The sequence below is a fragment of the Fusarium vanettenii genome, assembly GCF_000151355.1.
Source record: "Fusarium vanettenii 77-13-4 chromosome 4 genomic scaffold NECHAsca_19_chr4_3_0, whole genome shotgun sequence".
In the NCBI taxonomy this organism is placed as follows: Eukaryota; Fungi; Ascomycota; class Sordariomycetes; order Hypocreales; family Nectriaceae; genus Fusarium; species Fusarium vanettenii.
In genome coordinates this window covers 56,329-72,960 of record NW_003315866.1, presented here as the reverse complement: position 1 = coordinate 72,960, position 16,632 = coordinate 56,329, and the positions used below count along the sequence as shown (strand labels likewise).

Genomic DNA, 16,632 nt, shown 5'->3' with positions numbered 1-16,632 from the left:
CAGATAGGGGAGAGGAGATCACGAATCATGGGATCATCTTCGAAGCAAACAATTTCTGTAACCCGTCCTTGCCGTTCTAATCTCAGGTCCTCGAGTCCTGTCTTGCCCTGCCGTTGCCGACATTGGCTGAGAGCTCCCAATTGCTCCCGCGTTTCAAGCCTCTTCCGTAGAGAATCAAGGACGGATTTCCCAAAACCGAAGGGCCTGCTTAAGCCAAGTGATCTCGGCCCCAGAGGACCCCGTCATCCTAGGAGTTGGAGGGTGTGCCAGGGTGCTTCCCTCTCCCCCGCTGTCCCTGCCTACAGACACACCCCCTCGTGGTCAGCATGCAGAATGTCTCTCTCGGAGAAGACACCCCGTGGGCCGTTATCCTGGACACACCGCCCACCCCTGGACGCCATCATGCGGGTTCCCACGCGGCGACAGGGCAGAGGCCGTGTGACCTATCAGTCCCGGATCTCTGGTATGCGGCTTTCGCTCAGGAAGGAAAGGTTGCCTTTTCTTTCAGAGGTCTGTTCCCACTTAGTCTCGACGACCACGGCTCAGCCCGAGGATATCAAACTTGCCCTGTCCGGGGCTGAACCACCCCCATCCGAAGTAGAGGGAGCGTGGGAGGAGCGAGGAGGGGGGAGTGTATACGACTCGAAGGCTGCGACGACGGGAACGGGAAGCGCTGGGAGTGGTCGAGCTCGAAATGTTTGGGTCTTGGTTCGGTGTCTGCGAAATCAAGGGGGGAGGAGAGTGGAGAGTTGGACAAGTCCTAATGCACAGAGTTAGCAGCACGACCAAATTATGATTTCCGAGAGTGAGAGGAGAGGGAGAAGAGGGATCTGGGGAACCTTGTGTCCTGTGTCGGCGGTCTGGAGCAGGTGATGTGCATGCTATGCTGAGTCCCGACATGACACGGCAGTGACCGACTTTTTGAAATTCTAAAGAGATCCATGGAAGACTGGCAGACTGCAGGTATGCAGCCGGGCCTTATGCAGCGAGACGATGAACTAATGGGGTAGCACAAGGGAAGATATCCATTAACATTTGACTACTACGAAATGGTAAAATGTTCAAGTTGCCGTCACCGACTCTGATTCAATGCACGAGTGGTGAATTAAAGATGAATGCCAGTGTGCACACCAAGCTCATCATCATCACAAACTTGTCCCTCCAGTGATTTCCCCTCCAGCCTGGGGTGGACCGCCAGCTGCAGCTCTCCGAGGGGCATCTCCCTCAAGTTTGCCCTCACCCATTTTTTTTTATCAACCCGGATAATTCAAACAAGGCCCCGACGAAAGCGGCGGGGGTCTTGACTCCCCTCCCCTTGGCGTGCAGACGTCAGTGCCCAGGTTAGGGCCAGATCTGAGCGAGTGCCACCACCTGCAGCTAGCCCACCTCCCCCCGGCATCAGATGCCGTGCTCTCAACGGCTCATATTTGCAACGATTATGCCGAGTGGCTGCCAAGATTTTTTTAAAGTGTCACCCCTGCACTGTCTCTGACCCGTGTGGCTTTGGTTCGCAGATGACGGGCTTGGACCCATATGGTCAGATTTGAACGACGACAGCCAGCAAGCGCCACGGGTGCAGGCAAGCAAAGTAGGATACATTTAATCTACGGGGGGTGATTTCGAGAGCGATATGCACTGCCTACGATGCTCAAGATGCAGGGGGGGTACGTAGATACTGGAAAAAAACATGCAGGCGAAATGGGCGACGAGCGTCTGCCCGGGAGCCTCCACCACGGGAAGAGGAAAATACGACGCTGGAATAGCCTGTCGAGGAACTGCAGGCCAGGGGCGAGTGTGTTGCGTGCTCGAGCGAAGAGAAATCGGCGCTGGCGTGGCTGACGAGCAGGTATATCAGACGGCCTGTCCCCCCAGAGATCCAAGGGGACGCACCACCTCAGATGTCACCTCAGATTCTTCTCAGATCTTCCTCAGATTCCATCCCTGCTCGTTGCCAAATTCTCCTGAATAGGCATAGACCCCTGTTCGACGCCTGAGGAACCGTCTGCCGGTGCCTGCGCCCCCCATTGTCCCGTCAATCTCAGAGGTCCCCCATTGGCCCCAGGCCAACCTCTGCGGACACAGTGCGCCTAGAACCTTCTCAGCCTGTGCTCAGATTTCCCTTGGGCGAACGATCAACGCTTCCATTTTGGGATATTTATCAGATTCTTCTCAGAATGGTTTTTAACCGTATTGATCAAGACATCAAGTCGTTCGCCGGAGGGGGGCTTCTGCCACCAGTATATAATCCCCCTCTGAATTCTGACAACCTCTTCCCTTTCCCTTCCGACTTCACAACATCATCTTCTCGATTTGCTCCTTATCCAAGCAGCAAATCTTCAGATCTCTTTCACATCAACCCATCAACAACATCAAGTATGTTCACCACCCACCCGACCTTGTTCTTCTTTTTCTTTGCATGCAACCTCTATTGTATACTGACGCTCCGGCACCTTTGCAGATCCCTCTTTGTCCGCACATTGTGGCGGTCAACCCTTCTACGACAAGATGAACTTCAGCAGCATGGACTTCAACAACATGAACTTCGAGACCGACGACTTCGGCATCACCCCTGAGGATCTCGAGCGCTATCGCCAGTGGCAGACCATGCTGCAGCAGCACAACGACAGCTGGAACATTGGTCCGAACTCACCCTTTGCAGCGCCACTCCCAATTGACCCTGCTCTTGAGCGCAATGTCATGGTATGTATCTTATTTTCTTTTCTCGTCTTCATCTTTTTCTCTTCGTCTTGGCACTTCCCCTCTTCTACCATTTGACTCTTCTGTCTTGGGCTTCACCTATGACTTTGATAACTGACCAACATCCAAGATGCGTCACGCCATGAACAACCCCGTTGCTGCTCCTCACGTCCAGCAGAACATCCAGCCTGCCCCCGTTGCCGTTCAGGAACCCATTGCCCAGGGTATCCAGAACAACGTCGGCTCTGAGATTGTCTTCCCTGCTTTCGAACCCGTCCACCTCGATACCAACCAGCTCGCCAACATCGCCTCCGCTGACCTCGCTAAGATCGAGCAAGCTGCCGACTCTGACCACAACACCGACATTGCCTCCTACGACGAGGATGACGTTGACGCCGAGGGCGAGCCTGCCGACTTCCAGGACTCCATCGGTCTCTTCCCCAACCCTGTTCCCATGTCATCTGAGAATGTCGCAGCCATTGCTCACCTCAGCACTCTCCCCCCTGATCAACTCGCTCAGGTCATCGTCGATCTCCAGAACCAGCTTCGGCTCAGAGAGAACGACATGATGTCTGGCGAGGAGATGGACATTGACCAGCCCGAGCAGATTGACGGTATCCCCACTTTCGCCGACGCTGCTCTCTCCGGACTCAACAACATCCAGAACAATCAGGTCCAGTCCCAGGTTGATCAGACCGCCAACAACTCTCGCCCTGACATTCGAAGCTTCCCCCGGCCTGATGGGACTCGTGCTTCCAAGGATCGGTACCTGCTTGATCGCCGAGCCGATGGGTATACATATAAGGAGATCAAGGAAGCTGGCGGCTTCTCCGAAGCCGAGCCTACCCTTCGGGGTAGGTGGCGCACGCTTACCAAGGATCCTCAGCATCGCCTGCGAAGTCCCACTTGGAAATACAACGACGTAAGTCATATCCACCTTGAACTGCCTTTTGACTTGTACTAATCATCTCCCTCTACAGATCGTGCTGCTTCGCAAAGTTACGTACGATTGGTTCACCGCAAACAAGCTGACACCCGAGAGTGGTGTGCGACCTCCCTGGAAGATTCTCGCTCAGCAGATGTTCGACCGCGGTGCCAGCTACCACTTCGGCAGCGGTACTATCTCCAAGAAGTTCGCCGACGTCTACGCCGCCGACCAGGAAGCCAGACGAAGGGGCATCACCTTCGCTTGAACATCACTTCTGTCCAAGGCTCTACGATGGTAACGATTCTCACGACTAACGAGTTGATACCCAATTCACAACTTCTCGATTGCTTCTTTCCAAAACACAAAAAAACACGGTGGCTCACAAGGATTTGACTTTTCACGGTTGCATTTGCTCTTTCATGTACTCTAATGATTCTCTTTTCTTCATGATGATGATCGCTGCGCAAGGGGTTCAAGGTCGCACACACAAAAGTTCAAGGCAAATGGAAAGGCACATAGGTTCATCACACATTCAACAGCATCTGGTTTTCACTCGGAAGGATCAAGGGCAAGGTCCGAGTAGAGTAGTCAACCACAGATAGCTTCAGGGCATGGTACCCAGCACAAGGATGAACAGGCTGCCTCTAGTTATATGAATTTGATTTTTCACATCACATTTGGTCTTGATTGATACTTGAATGCATCGTGACTTGTTTCTTTGTTGTCAATGGTGGTGGTGCCTGCAGGCTGTTGGTGTTGCACGAGGGGATTCACAAACACCAAGGCTGACACTCCACGATAAACCAGCCCTCTGATGGTTTGACTCTTTTATCTTGCACATCAACAGTCGAAGAACCAAATTATCTCCATTCATGTCTTTTTTATCTACGGTGAAGGTGTTCGTGGTCGCAAAATGCGCCGCGGTACATTTTCAGCCCCTGGCCAACAATTCTCCAGGCTCTCACCCAGTGCTTCATCCGGGTTGTCAAAATGCATCTTGTGGTGTGGCTCTCCAAGCGAGAGAGGGCAAGGTCACGTGTGGAGGAACATTGCAGAATCCAGCGCATGCAGAAAAATCTTTGCACGCTTGCCAGCTGGGGTCGAGTGCGGTCCAGTGCATTTGGAATGGCATCTGGTTTTTGATGGGGGTCATGTGAATCTTGGTTGTTGAGCTGATCACTTCCATTCCCCTGGAACTGCTACAGTATCTCGAACAAGCATTGGAAGAGAGCACGCATTAAGTTGAGTAGATGCTTTGAATTATCAAACATGATGCAAACCGTGATCCATATCCATTCGTACATACATGAAATCCTTTCCCTTCAAATTCGTTGGATCAGAAGTAACTTCCAGCATCAGTCACAAGTGAACTGCAGAGTATGACTTCCCATTTATCTAGACCGAGCCGGCCGAGACCGCTTCTAAAGGGACAGGGGGCCAGGGTAGAGGTAAGCCGGAACACCAATACGCTCAAGACCGCGCTTGAGAGCGCCAGGAAACTTCTGGATGATCTGGTAGTCCCGCTCCTCCTTCACCAGGACGGTGCCAGCCAGGATGGTACCATTGACAGAAAGCTTGATCCCGAAAGGCTTGCCCTCGGCGTCTTGGAGGTGAATCTTGTCGGATAGACGGGGCAGAAGAACCATGGTGTCCTTGGTCATGGCGAGGTTATAGCTGATGCGAGACGGTCCCTTTAGGGAGGGTTCGTTATCATGCTTGGGATGGCGTGTGATGGTAGCTTCGACCATGCAGCCCTTCTGGTACATGTTAAGGTAGGTGGAGTGCAGCTGGTCAGCATCCATGCCGGAGATATTGCGGGCGATGGCTGTGAAGGGGAGTTTGGCCACGATGGTCCCAAATTGTTTGTCCTTGACAGTGAGCTTGTCGGCAATGACAGACCAAGGTGAGCCTGGTCCCAGACCATCCTTCATACGCGAGATGGGTATCATTTGTATGTGACGATGGGCCTGACTGGCACCGGAGAACTCGCCACTGTTAAAGAAAGTAAAAAGGCCGTCACCGCCGTCAGCGTTGTCATATCCATCAATGCAAGCACGAACGGCCGCAAAGTCATCCCTCTCGAGTAAATGGTCCTGATCCTTGAACTCGTTGGTGGCAAGGATGAAGTGCTCAGCTGCAATGGCGAACTTGTTCAGGACAAGGCAATGGGAAGGGCCGAGGTCCGCGATACGGAGGGCTTCGGGAGGATTTTTGAAGGGGTCGAAAGCAAGCATGCGAGCCTTCCTGGCCTCTAGCCGATGCTGGCGGTTGATCTCTTCGACCAAGTACTCATCGGCTTTGAGGACGCGATAGGGGTCCGTCTCAACCTGGGCCGGTGGCTGGGGATCAGCGGGAGCGGCACCGGGCTCAGGCTTGCGTGAGAGACCAGGAGCGAAGCGCAGTTGAAACTGGACAGAAGTTAGTACTTGCAAGGATCACACGGGAACATGTATGTCATCGATGAATGTCATGTATGTCACGTAACAGGGGGACGGCACTTACAGGGACCCCGCCAAGGGTCAGGACAGCCACCTCAGTGGAGTAGAACGTGAGCTCCTTCTGGCCAAGGGCGCGTGAGAACGCGGCCGAGACTAGTCTAGGCAGGTCATTGATGGGGAGAATACCCGGCATCTTGTCTCGAGAGAAGATATAACCGAGGGGGGCCGTAACGTCCGGGCAAAGGAGTGACGAGTTGGCGACGTGAACTTGCTTGCTCTGAGGTGGATTGTCTGTTTGTGCTGGTGCGGGAGAAAAAGACAGTGGGCGAGGTACCTGGGTACAAGGTTCCACAAGGTTCGATGGCGGCACGGGTAAGACATCCGGACCATTGACGTTAGGCTCCCTGCCCCTGGACCCTGACACCTTCAGCGCTTCTCTTCTGCTGTAACCGCCTTATCTCCACTATAACGTTCCTCGCTTGAGCATTCTCCGATACTGCACCTTGAATATCGTGCAACTGTGCTCTCCTGGCTCAACACCTTGTTTGATTTTATCTTGCCATTTTTAACATTTTTTCAAAAACTTCGTGCATCATACTGACATATTCGACGCTCTGTTGAAGCATGGTGCACTCTCAGCCTTGCTCAGTTCCTCTCTGTTGACAATTCTGACCTCCCGGCATCTTGCCTCACGCCCAAACTCCTCTCCCTAGTTCGCTCACCCAGTTCCTTGGTCCCTTACCGAGTAACCAAGGATCTAGCAGGAAAGAGGTTCCTCTGAGGCTTATGGAGCAACCGGGAAACCTGTGAGTAGTACCAGATTTCCCCGTGGGCGCCGCCCCTAACAAATCCTAGACTCTCCGACCGCCATCTCCATTTCCGATAACCCGTCCCGTCCCTAGCGTCACCCTGGCCTACCGTCTTTCGTTCCGAATACTTAAAACTCCCCGATGACACGTCTATATGCATGCGGTGTCACTAGAGCACGTTGTGGAACCTTGCCACCAGAAGATTCCCACGGGATCACAGCAGAGAAGAAATCTTGGCACCGAAATTGCGGTCAAGGATGAGCGGTCAGTCATTAAAGATCCATTGGAAGCCTTGCTGAAGCAGGTAGCCGGCTTTGGGGACGGGAGACAGGGGCCTGGCTTGGTGATTTAGTTGGAACTCATGTCGTACACAGGTGGCTCGCCCGTCCACTTGTCGATCATTACCAAGGTGGCAACGAGAAAGAGAACCTGACCGCCTAGATTTCTTTTGTATGTACCTAGGTATTTGTTTATTGGTGAGAGAACCCTCCAAGTCCCCTCGAGCCGAACTTGGCTCGGAGTGTTTCTCGCATGCAAGATTTCGATGAGACGCCACACCTAATTATTAAGTTATTTACCCCAGAAATGATCAGGGGTTGAGAAGATACGCTTGAAATATGTACCAGAGGCACCGTGTAAGTGCTGAGAGTCCCGTGGATCCCTGGCAGAAATGTTACTGACACCCCTTACTCACCCAGGTAGCCCCTGCGATCCTACCGACGATCCATCCTTTATAGCCCACGGGCACCAGCAGAAGGAGACGTTCCAAAGTCTTGAAGAATTTGGGGAAAGAGAAAACACCCCCGGAGCTCCCTGGGTGTCTACCCCCTGTGCGTCTGGGGTCATTGTGGCACAGCAGGACTGGGTCAAGGGTCCGACTTACACGTGCAAGCCATGCAAGACTTACAACAAAGGAAAGGGCAGGTGGTACCTCAATGTCCCGGAAAGCCAGACTGGGATCCCTGGTACGATATGAATCACCACTCATCATGTGCTAGGACTAGACGCAGCAATTTTATGAGCGTCAGGGACAACTAACGATAGGCCTAACACCATTACATTACAAGCCATGCATGGATAGTGGGAGCGTACCACAGCTAGCTTCTGGGAAGTCATTGCCACGTGGCGGTATATCCCTCAGCATTCAAGGTACGGAACTCTCTGGCCCTCCTGTAGTATGGTTGCTGTTGTACACCCCAAAAGATCCGACACACCCAGGTAGCGGCTGACGCTAACAGCTCGCGTTGACAAAGAACATAGCTAGATCTTGAAACTATCGAAACCCCCTGTCCTCTTGTCCCCCAGCGACCGAAACCACCGAGCTCGAAGTTGAAGCCCCATTCTGCGAGCGAGTACGAACCCCCCGAGCGAAAAGGCTATTTCCTACTGCTGCGAGAAAGCTAAGAAGGATAAAACCTACAGACTTAGAGTGGATTTCCAACTCTAGAGCAAGTGGTGGCGTACACGTAGCCAAGCTTATAAATACCCTTGGTTGTTGGGTGGCCTAGATCGAGCGTTGCCCTTCTTCACGGTATAGAGCCAGGAACAACCGGGGCCTCAGGGAATGCGAAACGGGCACAATAGGTTTATATTGAAATAAAAAGGAGTTTTGCTTGTTGTGTATATGTTCAGAGCACAGTGTTGGGGTAGAATTTCGATCCTTCGCTCCGCGGGACGCCGAAGAAGCACCCCCGAGTACGAGAATAGGGGCACTGGGCTGCTAACCGGGTCCGTTATGACAATATCAGTCTGGCTCCCTCCGAATCCATCGATCCCTGGGAGTACATCGCCTGCAACTCCCGAAAGATACGTGTTTGAACTCTGAGGGGGCACGATACAGGGCGACAGCCCCTGAAAAGGGCAAACCGTTGCGATGATAGTTTGTAATTGCGATATATAAAAATTAAATGAGTACAAGCAATAAAAAAGGGGAACGCAGAAGACGTGCCCCGTTTCTCTCCTCAATGGAGACATAGGTTCAGCCATTCTCAGATCCGTCCAAACCGGCCAGGGGTAGTTCTTCAACCAGTAAACTGGCGGGCTAGATGAGATTTCCACCAACGTTTCTCTGTTGCCAACTCCATTTGTACTATCCCGAAGTGTTTGTGACATTGAAGCAGAGTGACGTTGCTAGGCAAAGTGGTCGTGGAAGGTAGATTGGGGAGCCCCTGAACCAGACCGCCTGGTGAGCCTGGCTTATGCAATATCATTCTGGGCTTTTCAAAGAGCCTTCGAGATGAGTAGGAAAGTACTACATCGCCGGATCTTCTGTCCTTGTGGTGGTCCTCAAGTCTGAGAAAGGGAAAATGCCCAGTGGATCACCCAGAAGAACCTTGTATGGATATTCGTGCTCGCTCTCGTTCTCGTTCTCGTGGTGATGTTTCGTTGTATTTCCTCGTGTATTGGCTTATATAGGCTCTCGATTGAACTCGGTAACGGGGGCTGTTCTTCGACCGGTGTCGGTCTGGGATGGAGGGATACGACAAGGGGCATAGCCTGCGGACCTGGAACGTCGATGGACCTGATCAGACGAGTGCCTGTGTAATGATATAGCACACACCTCTCAGACCCTAAAAATTCAGCAGCTGTAGACCATACAACTAGTCAAACTCGCGTAGTGTTCGAGCAGGATGCGATTTGAGGCCGGGTTCGTGTTGACAACCGTGGATTTCGCGTGTAGTCAGCAGACATACAATGAATTCGTCGAGGGAAGGGAGCGATGTGGCAGAGGGTCGCGTTCGTCTATAGAGGGCCAGTGGATCGGGTCATCCTCTGGTATTATGGTCTGTGCCGGGCGCACATAGTTCTCGGCCCAGAGGCAGGGGACGGTGGGAAGAAAGGTTGAATAGATATTTCGAGGAGATCTCTGTAATATAGAAATAATCAGCGCTCATCCCGGGGACTTTTCAAGAGAAATGCTCCCCAGCTTGCCAACTGAAGTCCCAAGTCCAACTGAATAATGGTAGTCACTCTGGTCTTGGGAAATCCTGTGCCCCTGACTTGTACTGTATGGGAACGAACTCAAGTTCCGAAGGAAATTCTTGCTGGCCCGTCGGCATTAGTGACATCGAACCTGACAGGCACCTCGAAGTTTCAGGACACCGTATATTCCGTAGGAGAGCAAAGGCAGCTGTTCAATATTCGCTTCCATGGTATCAGCGGCAGTCTGCAGCGAGTCACTCATCCGTGGATTAACGAGGCAGAGGGGGAAGATGAACGAACCTAGTAGGAGAGGATCTGGCCTGAACGGCTTGTGCCTTTTGGTGAAAATATTCTCCAGATTCGAGAGAAGAAGAATTTGGGGGTTGAAGTCAGCGCCCCTTCAAGGGACTCTTGATATGACAGTGGCCTAAATGACGCTGAAAAGAACCGAGCCTATGAGCTTCAGGGGCAAGGGGCGGTATAATTAAAAATAACAGAAGGGCAACCACTGTGTTTTCAAAGATAATTACATCATTTGACTCAAAGCGGTAAAGCAGTCATGGTTCCGATAAGACATGTAATCTATCTCTGAATGGAATATCAGGCAAACACTGCCAGCTGCCGAAGCCACCCTCGGCTGCACTGCCATCTACGGCTTGGGCAGGAAAAATGTTGTTCCCATTAATATCAAACTGCAACGGATTGCTCCCCTTGCCTTTGATTGTTTGATTTATTTGAAAGCCCCCTTTGTCGTCACTGCGATCTTTCTCTCCCAAGTGCCACTAGATGCCTTTGTCTATTCAGCTTTCTGGATTCCTGGTCTTTCTTACTTCCTGAGGGCACCGATTTGTTGCTGTGGGTTACATAGCCACCTGTCCAGATCCTTCCTCGTCCACATGATACCGCCTAATATCCTCAGGCGCATTATCATACGCCCATGAGCGGCCTCTCTGAATAACAATGCTGGAATAGTAAGGCCAGTTTACGGTGGGAGGCAGTGCAAGTTGGTTGCCATATGGTGCAATGACGTTGAAAACTCTTGGCTGACTCGTTCCGTAGGGTCTCGGCGCCAAGAAGTCGGGCAAAACCATGATGACGGGGGCGGCCACACTCAGCCATGCTACCAAGGATGTCGATCATTCAGCCTTCCTGGGCATCACTCAGTCAGCCCTCAAAGAATAAGATCTTCGGTCGATCATCTAGAAGCGCTCGGTATGTCCTCATCCGTCTCCTGCTAGTTATATATTCTGACGGATTTCCTTCACATAGGTTCGAACGACAAGCCAACAAGCTGTTGACAAACCGAATCTATCACGACGTCTCCCCACTCTCAAACGATGCTCAAAGTCTTGTGTCTCGCCGGAGTTCTATACGGAACCACCGCGGCCCAGGAAGAGCTCCCCCAGACCATCGTCGGATGCGACTATCTCGATTGCCCGTTCGGCGATGGCACTCCAAGATACCAATGGGCGAACTGCACCCTAGCAGACAAGGACTACACAGCTGTTGGCTTCTCGCGGATACCTTTGAGTTCCAACTCCTCCTGGCCCGGCCTCTCATGGCTCTATGGCGCCGAGCAAGACAGTTCCACCTCGCCCACGTTCGAGAAGAACTTTTACCTGGGCGCACCACCTGAGACGAACTTCTCAGACGTGACGGCATGCGCCATCTTCTTCCGAAACGTGAGCGGTGGAGTTGGCTTTCAAGGCTCCAGTAGGACGTCACAGGGTACTTGCGAGGAGGCCATGTCGAAAGATTGCGTGGTAGCTTTGAACAGGCAGGCCGCTGCCGTTGACATCGACGGTCTCTCTGCCAAGGACGCATGCGACAAAGTGAAGGATGAGCTGCTGGAGACCATGGACCCTGGCTGCTATTCATGGGCTAGGGATAGAGATTGGAATAACATAACCGCCGTGCGTAAGTACTTGAAGGTTACCTATAGCCATACATCTAGGTACTCACAATCTCGCAAGCCTTGTCAGGACCAGACGCCCCCGAGCCCATCTCGCGCAAGGAGAACTCAACGTCCAACTGCTGGCCAGTCTCCCCCAAGAACTACAGCCTCACAAAGGTCGAATCATACATGGTGGATCGAACCGGGGTTCGTACCTTTGTCTTGCAACAAGAAACTGCCTGCTAATCTAGGTCACAGGAAGATGACGACGAAAACGTGAACAGTGTGGTTCCTATCTTGACTGTCTTCTTCCCAGGAGACTCCGACACCATCCCCGAGCCCGAAAGCCAGATGAACTGTATCAAGGCTGTGGTGAACCCCGATATGGAATTTGATGACGAGAACGGCTCCATGGCTCTGAAGGATGTGCCCATGGTCTTGACCATGCGGCTTTCAACACTTGCAATGATCGCAACTCTTTTTCTATGAGACGATTGAACCATATCCGGTAGCTAATTATTTAGAACAGCACGGAGTAGATACAATTCGACATTATCAAAGAACGTCCAACTGAGTCCGAGCATCTCGTCTTATCCCAATGACAGCTTTTCGACCAAGACCGATCGTGCCCTGTAGTTCAAGAATCACTACGTTCAACACTAGCATCGCCCTGACTAGCCTCCCCTTCAAGTGCCTTCTCCCGACCCTTGTCAATGTTATATTTCCTCACACGCGGCCGAACCGATATATACTCGTCATCATAGACAGGGTCTTGGAAACGCAGGTCGATGGTGCATTTGAGCACGGAGTGGCGATAGGCCTTGACGTCGATCTTTTTAGGAACCTCGATGAGAATGTCTCTCTTCCACTCAGGAGCATGTATGAGATATTTAATGGGGAAGGGAACATCGTCTTGGTGGTCTTGGGCGTATGTTCGGAAGACGACGTCTCGCCAGGTTTCGTTGAGGTTTCTGAATGTCATGATGGTGGTCGAAGGCGTAGAAGCTTGCTTGGCTTGAGGGATAAGTCAAGAGTCAACTTTAACATAAAGCTTGTGCAAAGATATCGTCCTGTGTTGGTTGAGGATGCAACACGTCATTTGATCGACATTGGCATTCTCCACGGAACTTCTCCAATGGGAGAGGAGGAGTTCACCCCCTGCTTGTGACCAATATGACATGGATTCCCAGATCAAGGGAGCTTTGGATCTCAAGACCTTACGTCAGATCGAATGGTAGACGAAAGATGCATCAATCGGACCCCCTAAAAGCCCTATACAAGGGTGTACCTCCCAGTAGACAACAGGATGGACCTCTACATCCCCCTCGCCATGCCTTTGACTTTAAAGCTTCTTTCTCTCTATTAATTCGCAGGATTGGGAACATATCAACAAGTATCTATCTCTTCAACAACCTATGAAAAGCTCATACCGCGTATAGTTGGCCGGGGTAAAGACTTCAGTACGATCTGGAAAGGGGTAAGAACAAAGGTCTCTCCCATACTCACATCCACGTCAAAGGTTGCCCGTCGACGATCTATCTCTCAACAAGCGTCGCATGAGTGCTCTCTGACGTGAACGCACGGGTTCGCATACTCGTGCTGTTCGGCTTCACGATTCTCGATCCTTGCTGTGGGAGTAAGGGAGATGTTTTATACAAACGCGATTCGCCAGGAGGGGTAATCGTTCTTGACAAGGCTCTCACTGTCCAAAGATGGGCCGTTCTTGGTTGGTTTTCTGAGGCTCGTGATCGTAGCCATCGTTAGATGCAGAAAGACAAGGCTATCGGTCCAACTCCACGTGTGTGGACGTGGTCATGCGCTGATTAGTGATTGTTGCAACATCTTCACGAAGCTTGTCCCGCATGGAATTTTCCCGCTTGATCCCGAGGCTCACCCGAAAGCACTTCTCGAGTGTCTTCGAATATTTGGTGAATGATGTTGCGACCAGCTGAAATGGCCCCCAAGAGGGACAAGGCGACCGATTGACACATGAAAATAAAACTAGCTAAAGCCGCAAGATGCTGATTCTGGCCAAGGCAGATTTTGGATATCCACTGAGCCGCAGCCATATTGAGAGGCCAATCTGGTTGTGCACCAATACTCGTATCACAACAACACAACCCCTCCGGAAACAATGCGGCCCATTTACCACATCATCTCTGCATTCAGGCGTCGAAAAAGGCAAACCGGTGAGTTGGCGACGGGTTGAAACGCCCCTGCTATTGGATGGGCCTCGTTCTGCCTGTTCTGCAAGTAACCACACTGCTGACGCCGAGGCATGCAGAGTCAGCCTCAGCTGCCTAGAGGCTAGGGATGCGGACAATCCCCTCTTTGTCCAGGTCGAGCAATCTTATTTAAATTGTCACCGATGCAAGAGACCAAACTTTCTTCAGTCAAGCTTTTCCCTCCGTCATGAGAATGCCCCCTACCTGTCGTATGCCGGGTATGCCCCCCCTCCCAAGGGGATTCATAGACCCAAACGGCGACGAAAGCGATGACGACCTTGGAGGCATCGACAGCTCAGTCCAAGTGGGCATGACTGCTGAGACTAGAGATCTCTACAGAAAAGACTGCGATGACCCCTGGCAAGAATGGGCTCCCGAAGAAATTGGCGTCAACGCCAACTCGGCCGCCACAGCTGCCAAGTTTGCCCTCATCATCCGCCGCCAGAAGCACCGGGACGACAATGGGGAGCTCGCCCTCGCTCTGTTCTCAATCACGGTACAGAGCCCACTGATCAAGAAGCAGTTGGGCTCCGTGTTTGATGGGTACAAGGGCATCAACACAAACTTGAGGAAGCTCGACTTCAGGGCTCCTTTTCACGAATTCTTTTACCGATGGGAAGAGTTTGTGCAGGCCATGCCAGCCGATACTAAGGAGAACGAGGCTTCGAGGAGTCACTACAAGCTTCTTTTCGACACCGTCTCCAAGGAGATGACGCCTCACATCGAGCAGGTCACTGACCTCGTCAAGAACAATGTCATCTCTTTTCAGTATGTTTGGGCTCTCTTTGAGCCTGGCATCGAAGTGTACACCAGAGTCGATGGTCACGACCGCATCCTCATCCTCCTCCATGCAGAGTATCAAAAGACCGACTGCGGCATCATCTACAACCTCTCGTGTCGCTATGTCGACACTGACGGAGAGCGTTTTGGATACAGGAACATGGATATTGTCATCCAACCGTTTGGGAACTTGAAGCCTATTCTGGAGCTCGACGTTGTCCCCGCCCGTCTGCAGCCCAACATTGAAGCCATCCGGGAGCAGCTGATAGAACGAGGTCAACGCTTCGTGGCGCTGAAGGGAGTTCACCACAGATCGTACACTGGTGTCTATGAGCGAGCCAACCCCCCCGTTGGACATCCAAAAAAGCAACATGTGAGTATCTCTAACCTGTGTTTTTCGGTAGCAGAGACTAACCAGCCAAAGGTTATTGAGGAAAGAATCGTTATCGACGGCAGCATGTTTTCCAAGTACGTCGATGAGCACCAAGGACGAATGCCACCTCTTATCCCCCTCGACGAGTCACCACACGGGGCCAATTCGGACATCGAGAAGAGCCTGGACCCTCAAATCCGTGAGAAAATGGCTTCCCACCCACCTCCGCTGCCCATGTATCGGATGAGACAGGTCGCCGCCAGCAGAGGGGGACGATACGCTCCTCCCATGCCGCCTATCCCAATCACAATCATGGACTCGCAATCGAGGCCAGTGGCACCAGAGGACGAGAACCTCGCTGAAAAGTACTACCATCTGTGTACACACGTAGTCAGGGGTTTCTGCCTCAAGGCAAAGGACTGGGGTAAGCTTTTTACCCCGCCGTTCCAAGAACAAGTGCTTACCAAGGTATAGGATATCTCGACATCAACCTCATCGAGGACATTGTCTGGAGCAACACTGCGTTTGACCAGCTTGTTCTGCCGCACGACTATAAACGCATTATCCGGGCATTCGTCCACGCTCAGATCTCTGGACTAGATAATTTTGACGACGTGATCAAGGGAAAGGGTAAGAATTGGCACTCTGCGAACGGAAAGACCCATGACTAACAGACCTACAGGACGGGGCATCATCATGCTCTTGAGTGGAGAGCCAGGAACTGGCAAGACCCTCACATCAGAGTCAGGTTAGTATCCATGCAGTCTCTCATCTCCTCTATCATACTTACATTTCCAACAGTCGCCGAAACCATGCACAAACCCCTATACGGCATGAGTGCTGGCGAACTCGGGGACGACGCCGACGAAGTCGAAGAGAATCTAAACCGCATCCTCGAACTGTCTACAAAGTGGAAAGCCGTCCTCCTCGTGGATGAATGCGACGTGTTCCTCGAGCGCCGCTCATCATCTGACCTTCAGCGCAACAAGCTAGTCGCCATCTTCCTCCGTCTTCTCGAGTACTACCAAGGAGTCATGTTCCTCACTACCAACCGAGTCTCATCTTTTGACCCTGCCTTTGAGTCCCGTATTCATTTGACAATTCACTACCCAAAGCTGGACGTTGATAGCAGATTGCACGTGTGGAATACCTTTGTCAAGATCGAGGCTGGTGGCGTCTCGGAAGCTGAGCTTGGGGAACTTGCCAAGGAGGAGCTCAACGGGCGACAGATCAAGAACGTGGTCAAGACGGCGCGTCTGTTGGCGTTTGAAGAAGGGGTACCGCTTTGCTCGGGTCATATCAACACGGTGTTGCGGATTAAGAGGGGGAATATCAAGATGGACTAAGTAGTTGTGCCGGATTTTCGAAAGATGCTATGATTTCTGCTCAAGTTGAATTTTCAGGGAGATGTTTCGCGTTTCAAACTATGCTTCAGCTTTCTGGGATTGTTACGTTCAGCAAACCCCTGGAAACGCCCCTGACATTTCCCTGCAATACCAAATCTTCAATTGCGGTATAGACGCCCGTCATGCAATCTGTTACAATTACTTCTTTCATGCCGAGAGA

The 16,632-nt window shown here is 51.9% G+C and overlaps 4 protein-coding genes across 4 annotated transcripts; 2 read left to right on the top strand and 2 right to left on the bottom strand.

The window, feature by feature from the left end:
* Positions 1–2,505: 2,505 nt before the first annotated feature.
* On the top strand, positions 2,506–3,890 carry NECHADRAFT_79518 (uncharacterized protein; the record flags this gene model as incomplete). The annotated part of the gene is made up of 3 exons (XM_003045534.1): positions 2,506–2,700; positions 2,828–3,619; positions 3,678–3,890. 3 exons carry the CDS (start codon positions 2,506–2,508, stop codon positions 3,888–3,890), a joined length of 1,200 nt encoding a protein of 399 aa, XP_003045580.1.
* Positions 3,891–5,046: 1,156 nt separating this feature from the next.
* Positions 5,047–6,256, bottom strand: NECHADRAFT_39463 (uncharacterized protein; the record flags this gene model as incomplete). Its single annotated transcript, XM_003045395.1, has 3 exons — positions 5,047–5,865; positions 5,953–6,033; positions 6,128–6,256. The coding sequence occupies 3 exons, from the start codon at positions 6,254–6,256 to the stop codon at positions 5,047–5,049; spliced, it is 1,029 nt and encodes a 342-aa protein (XP_003045441.1).
* A 5,689-nt stretch (positions 6,257–11,945) lies between these two features.
* NECHADRAFT_100265 (uncharacterized protein) lies at positions 11,946–12,967 on the bottom strand. Its single transcript, XM_003045394.1, has one exon. It carries the CDS (start codon positions 12,668–12,670, stop codon positions 12,326–12,328), a length of 345 nt encoding a protein of 114 aa, XP_003045440.1. The 5' UTR covers positions 12,671–12,967; the 3' UTR covers positions 11,946–12,325.
* A 1,166-nt stretch (positions 12,968–14,133) lies between these two features.
* On the top strand, positions 14,134–16,412 carry NECHADRAFT_39197 (uncharacterized protein; the record flags this gene model as incomplete). Its single annotated transcript, XM_003045533.1, has 6 exons — positions 14,134–15,042; positions 15,103–15,265; positions 15,401–15,490; positions 15,541–15,696; positions 15,749–15,814; positions 15,868–16,412. The coding sequence occupies 6 exons, from the start codon at positions 14,134–14,136 to the stop codon at positions 16,410–16,412; spliced, it is 1,929 nt and encodes a 642-aa protein (XP_003045579.1).
* Positions 16,413–16,632: the final 220 nt, after the last annotated feature.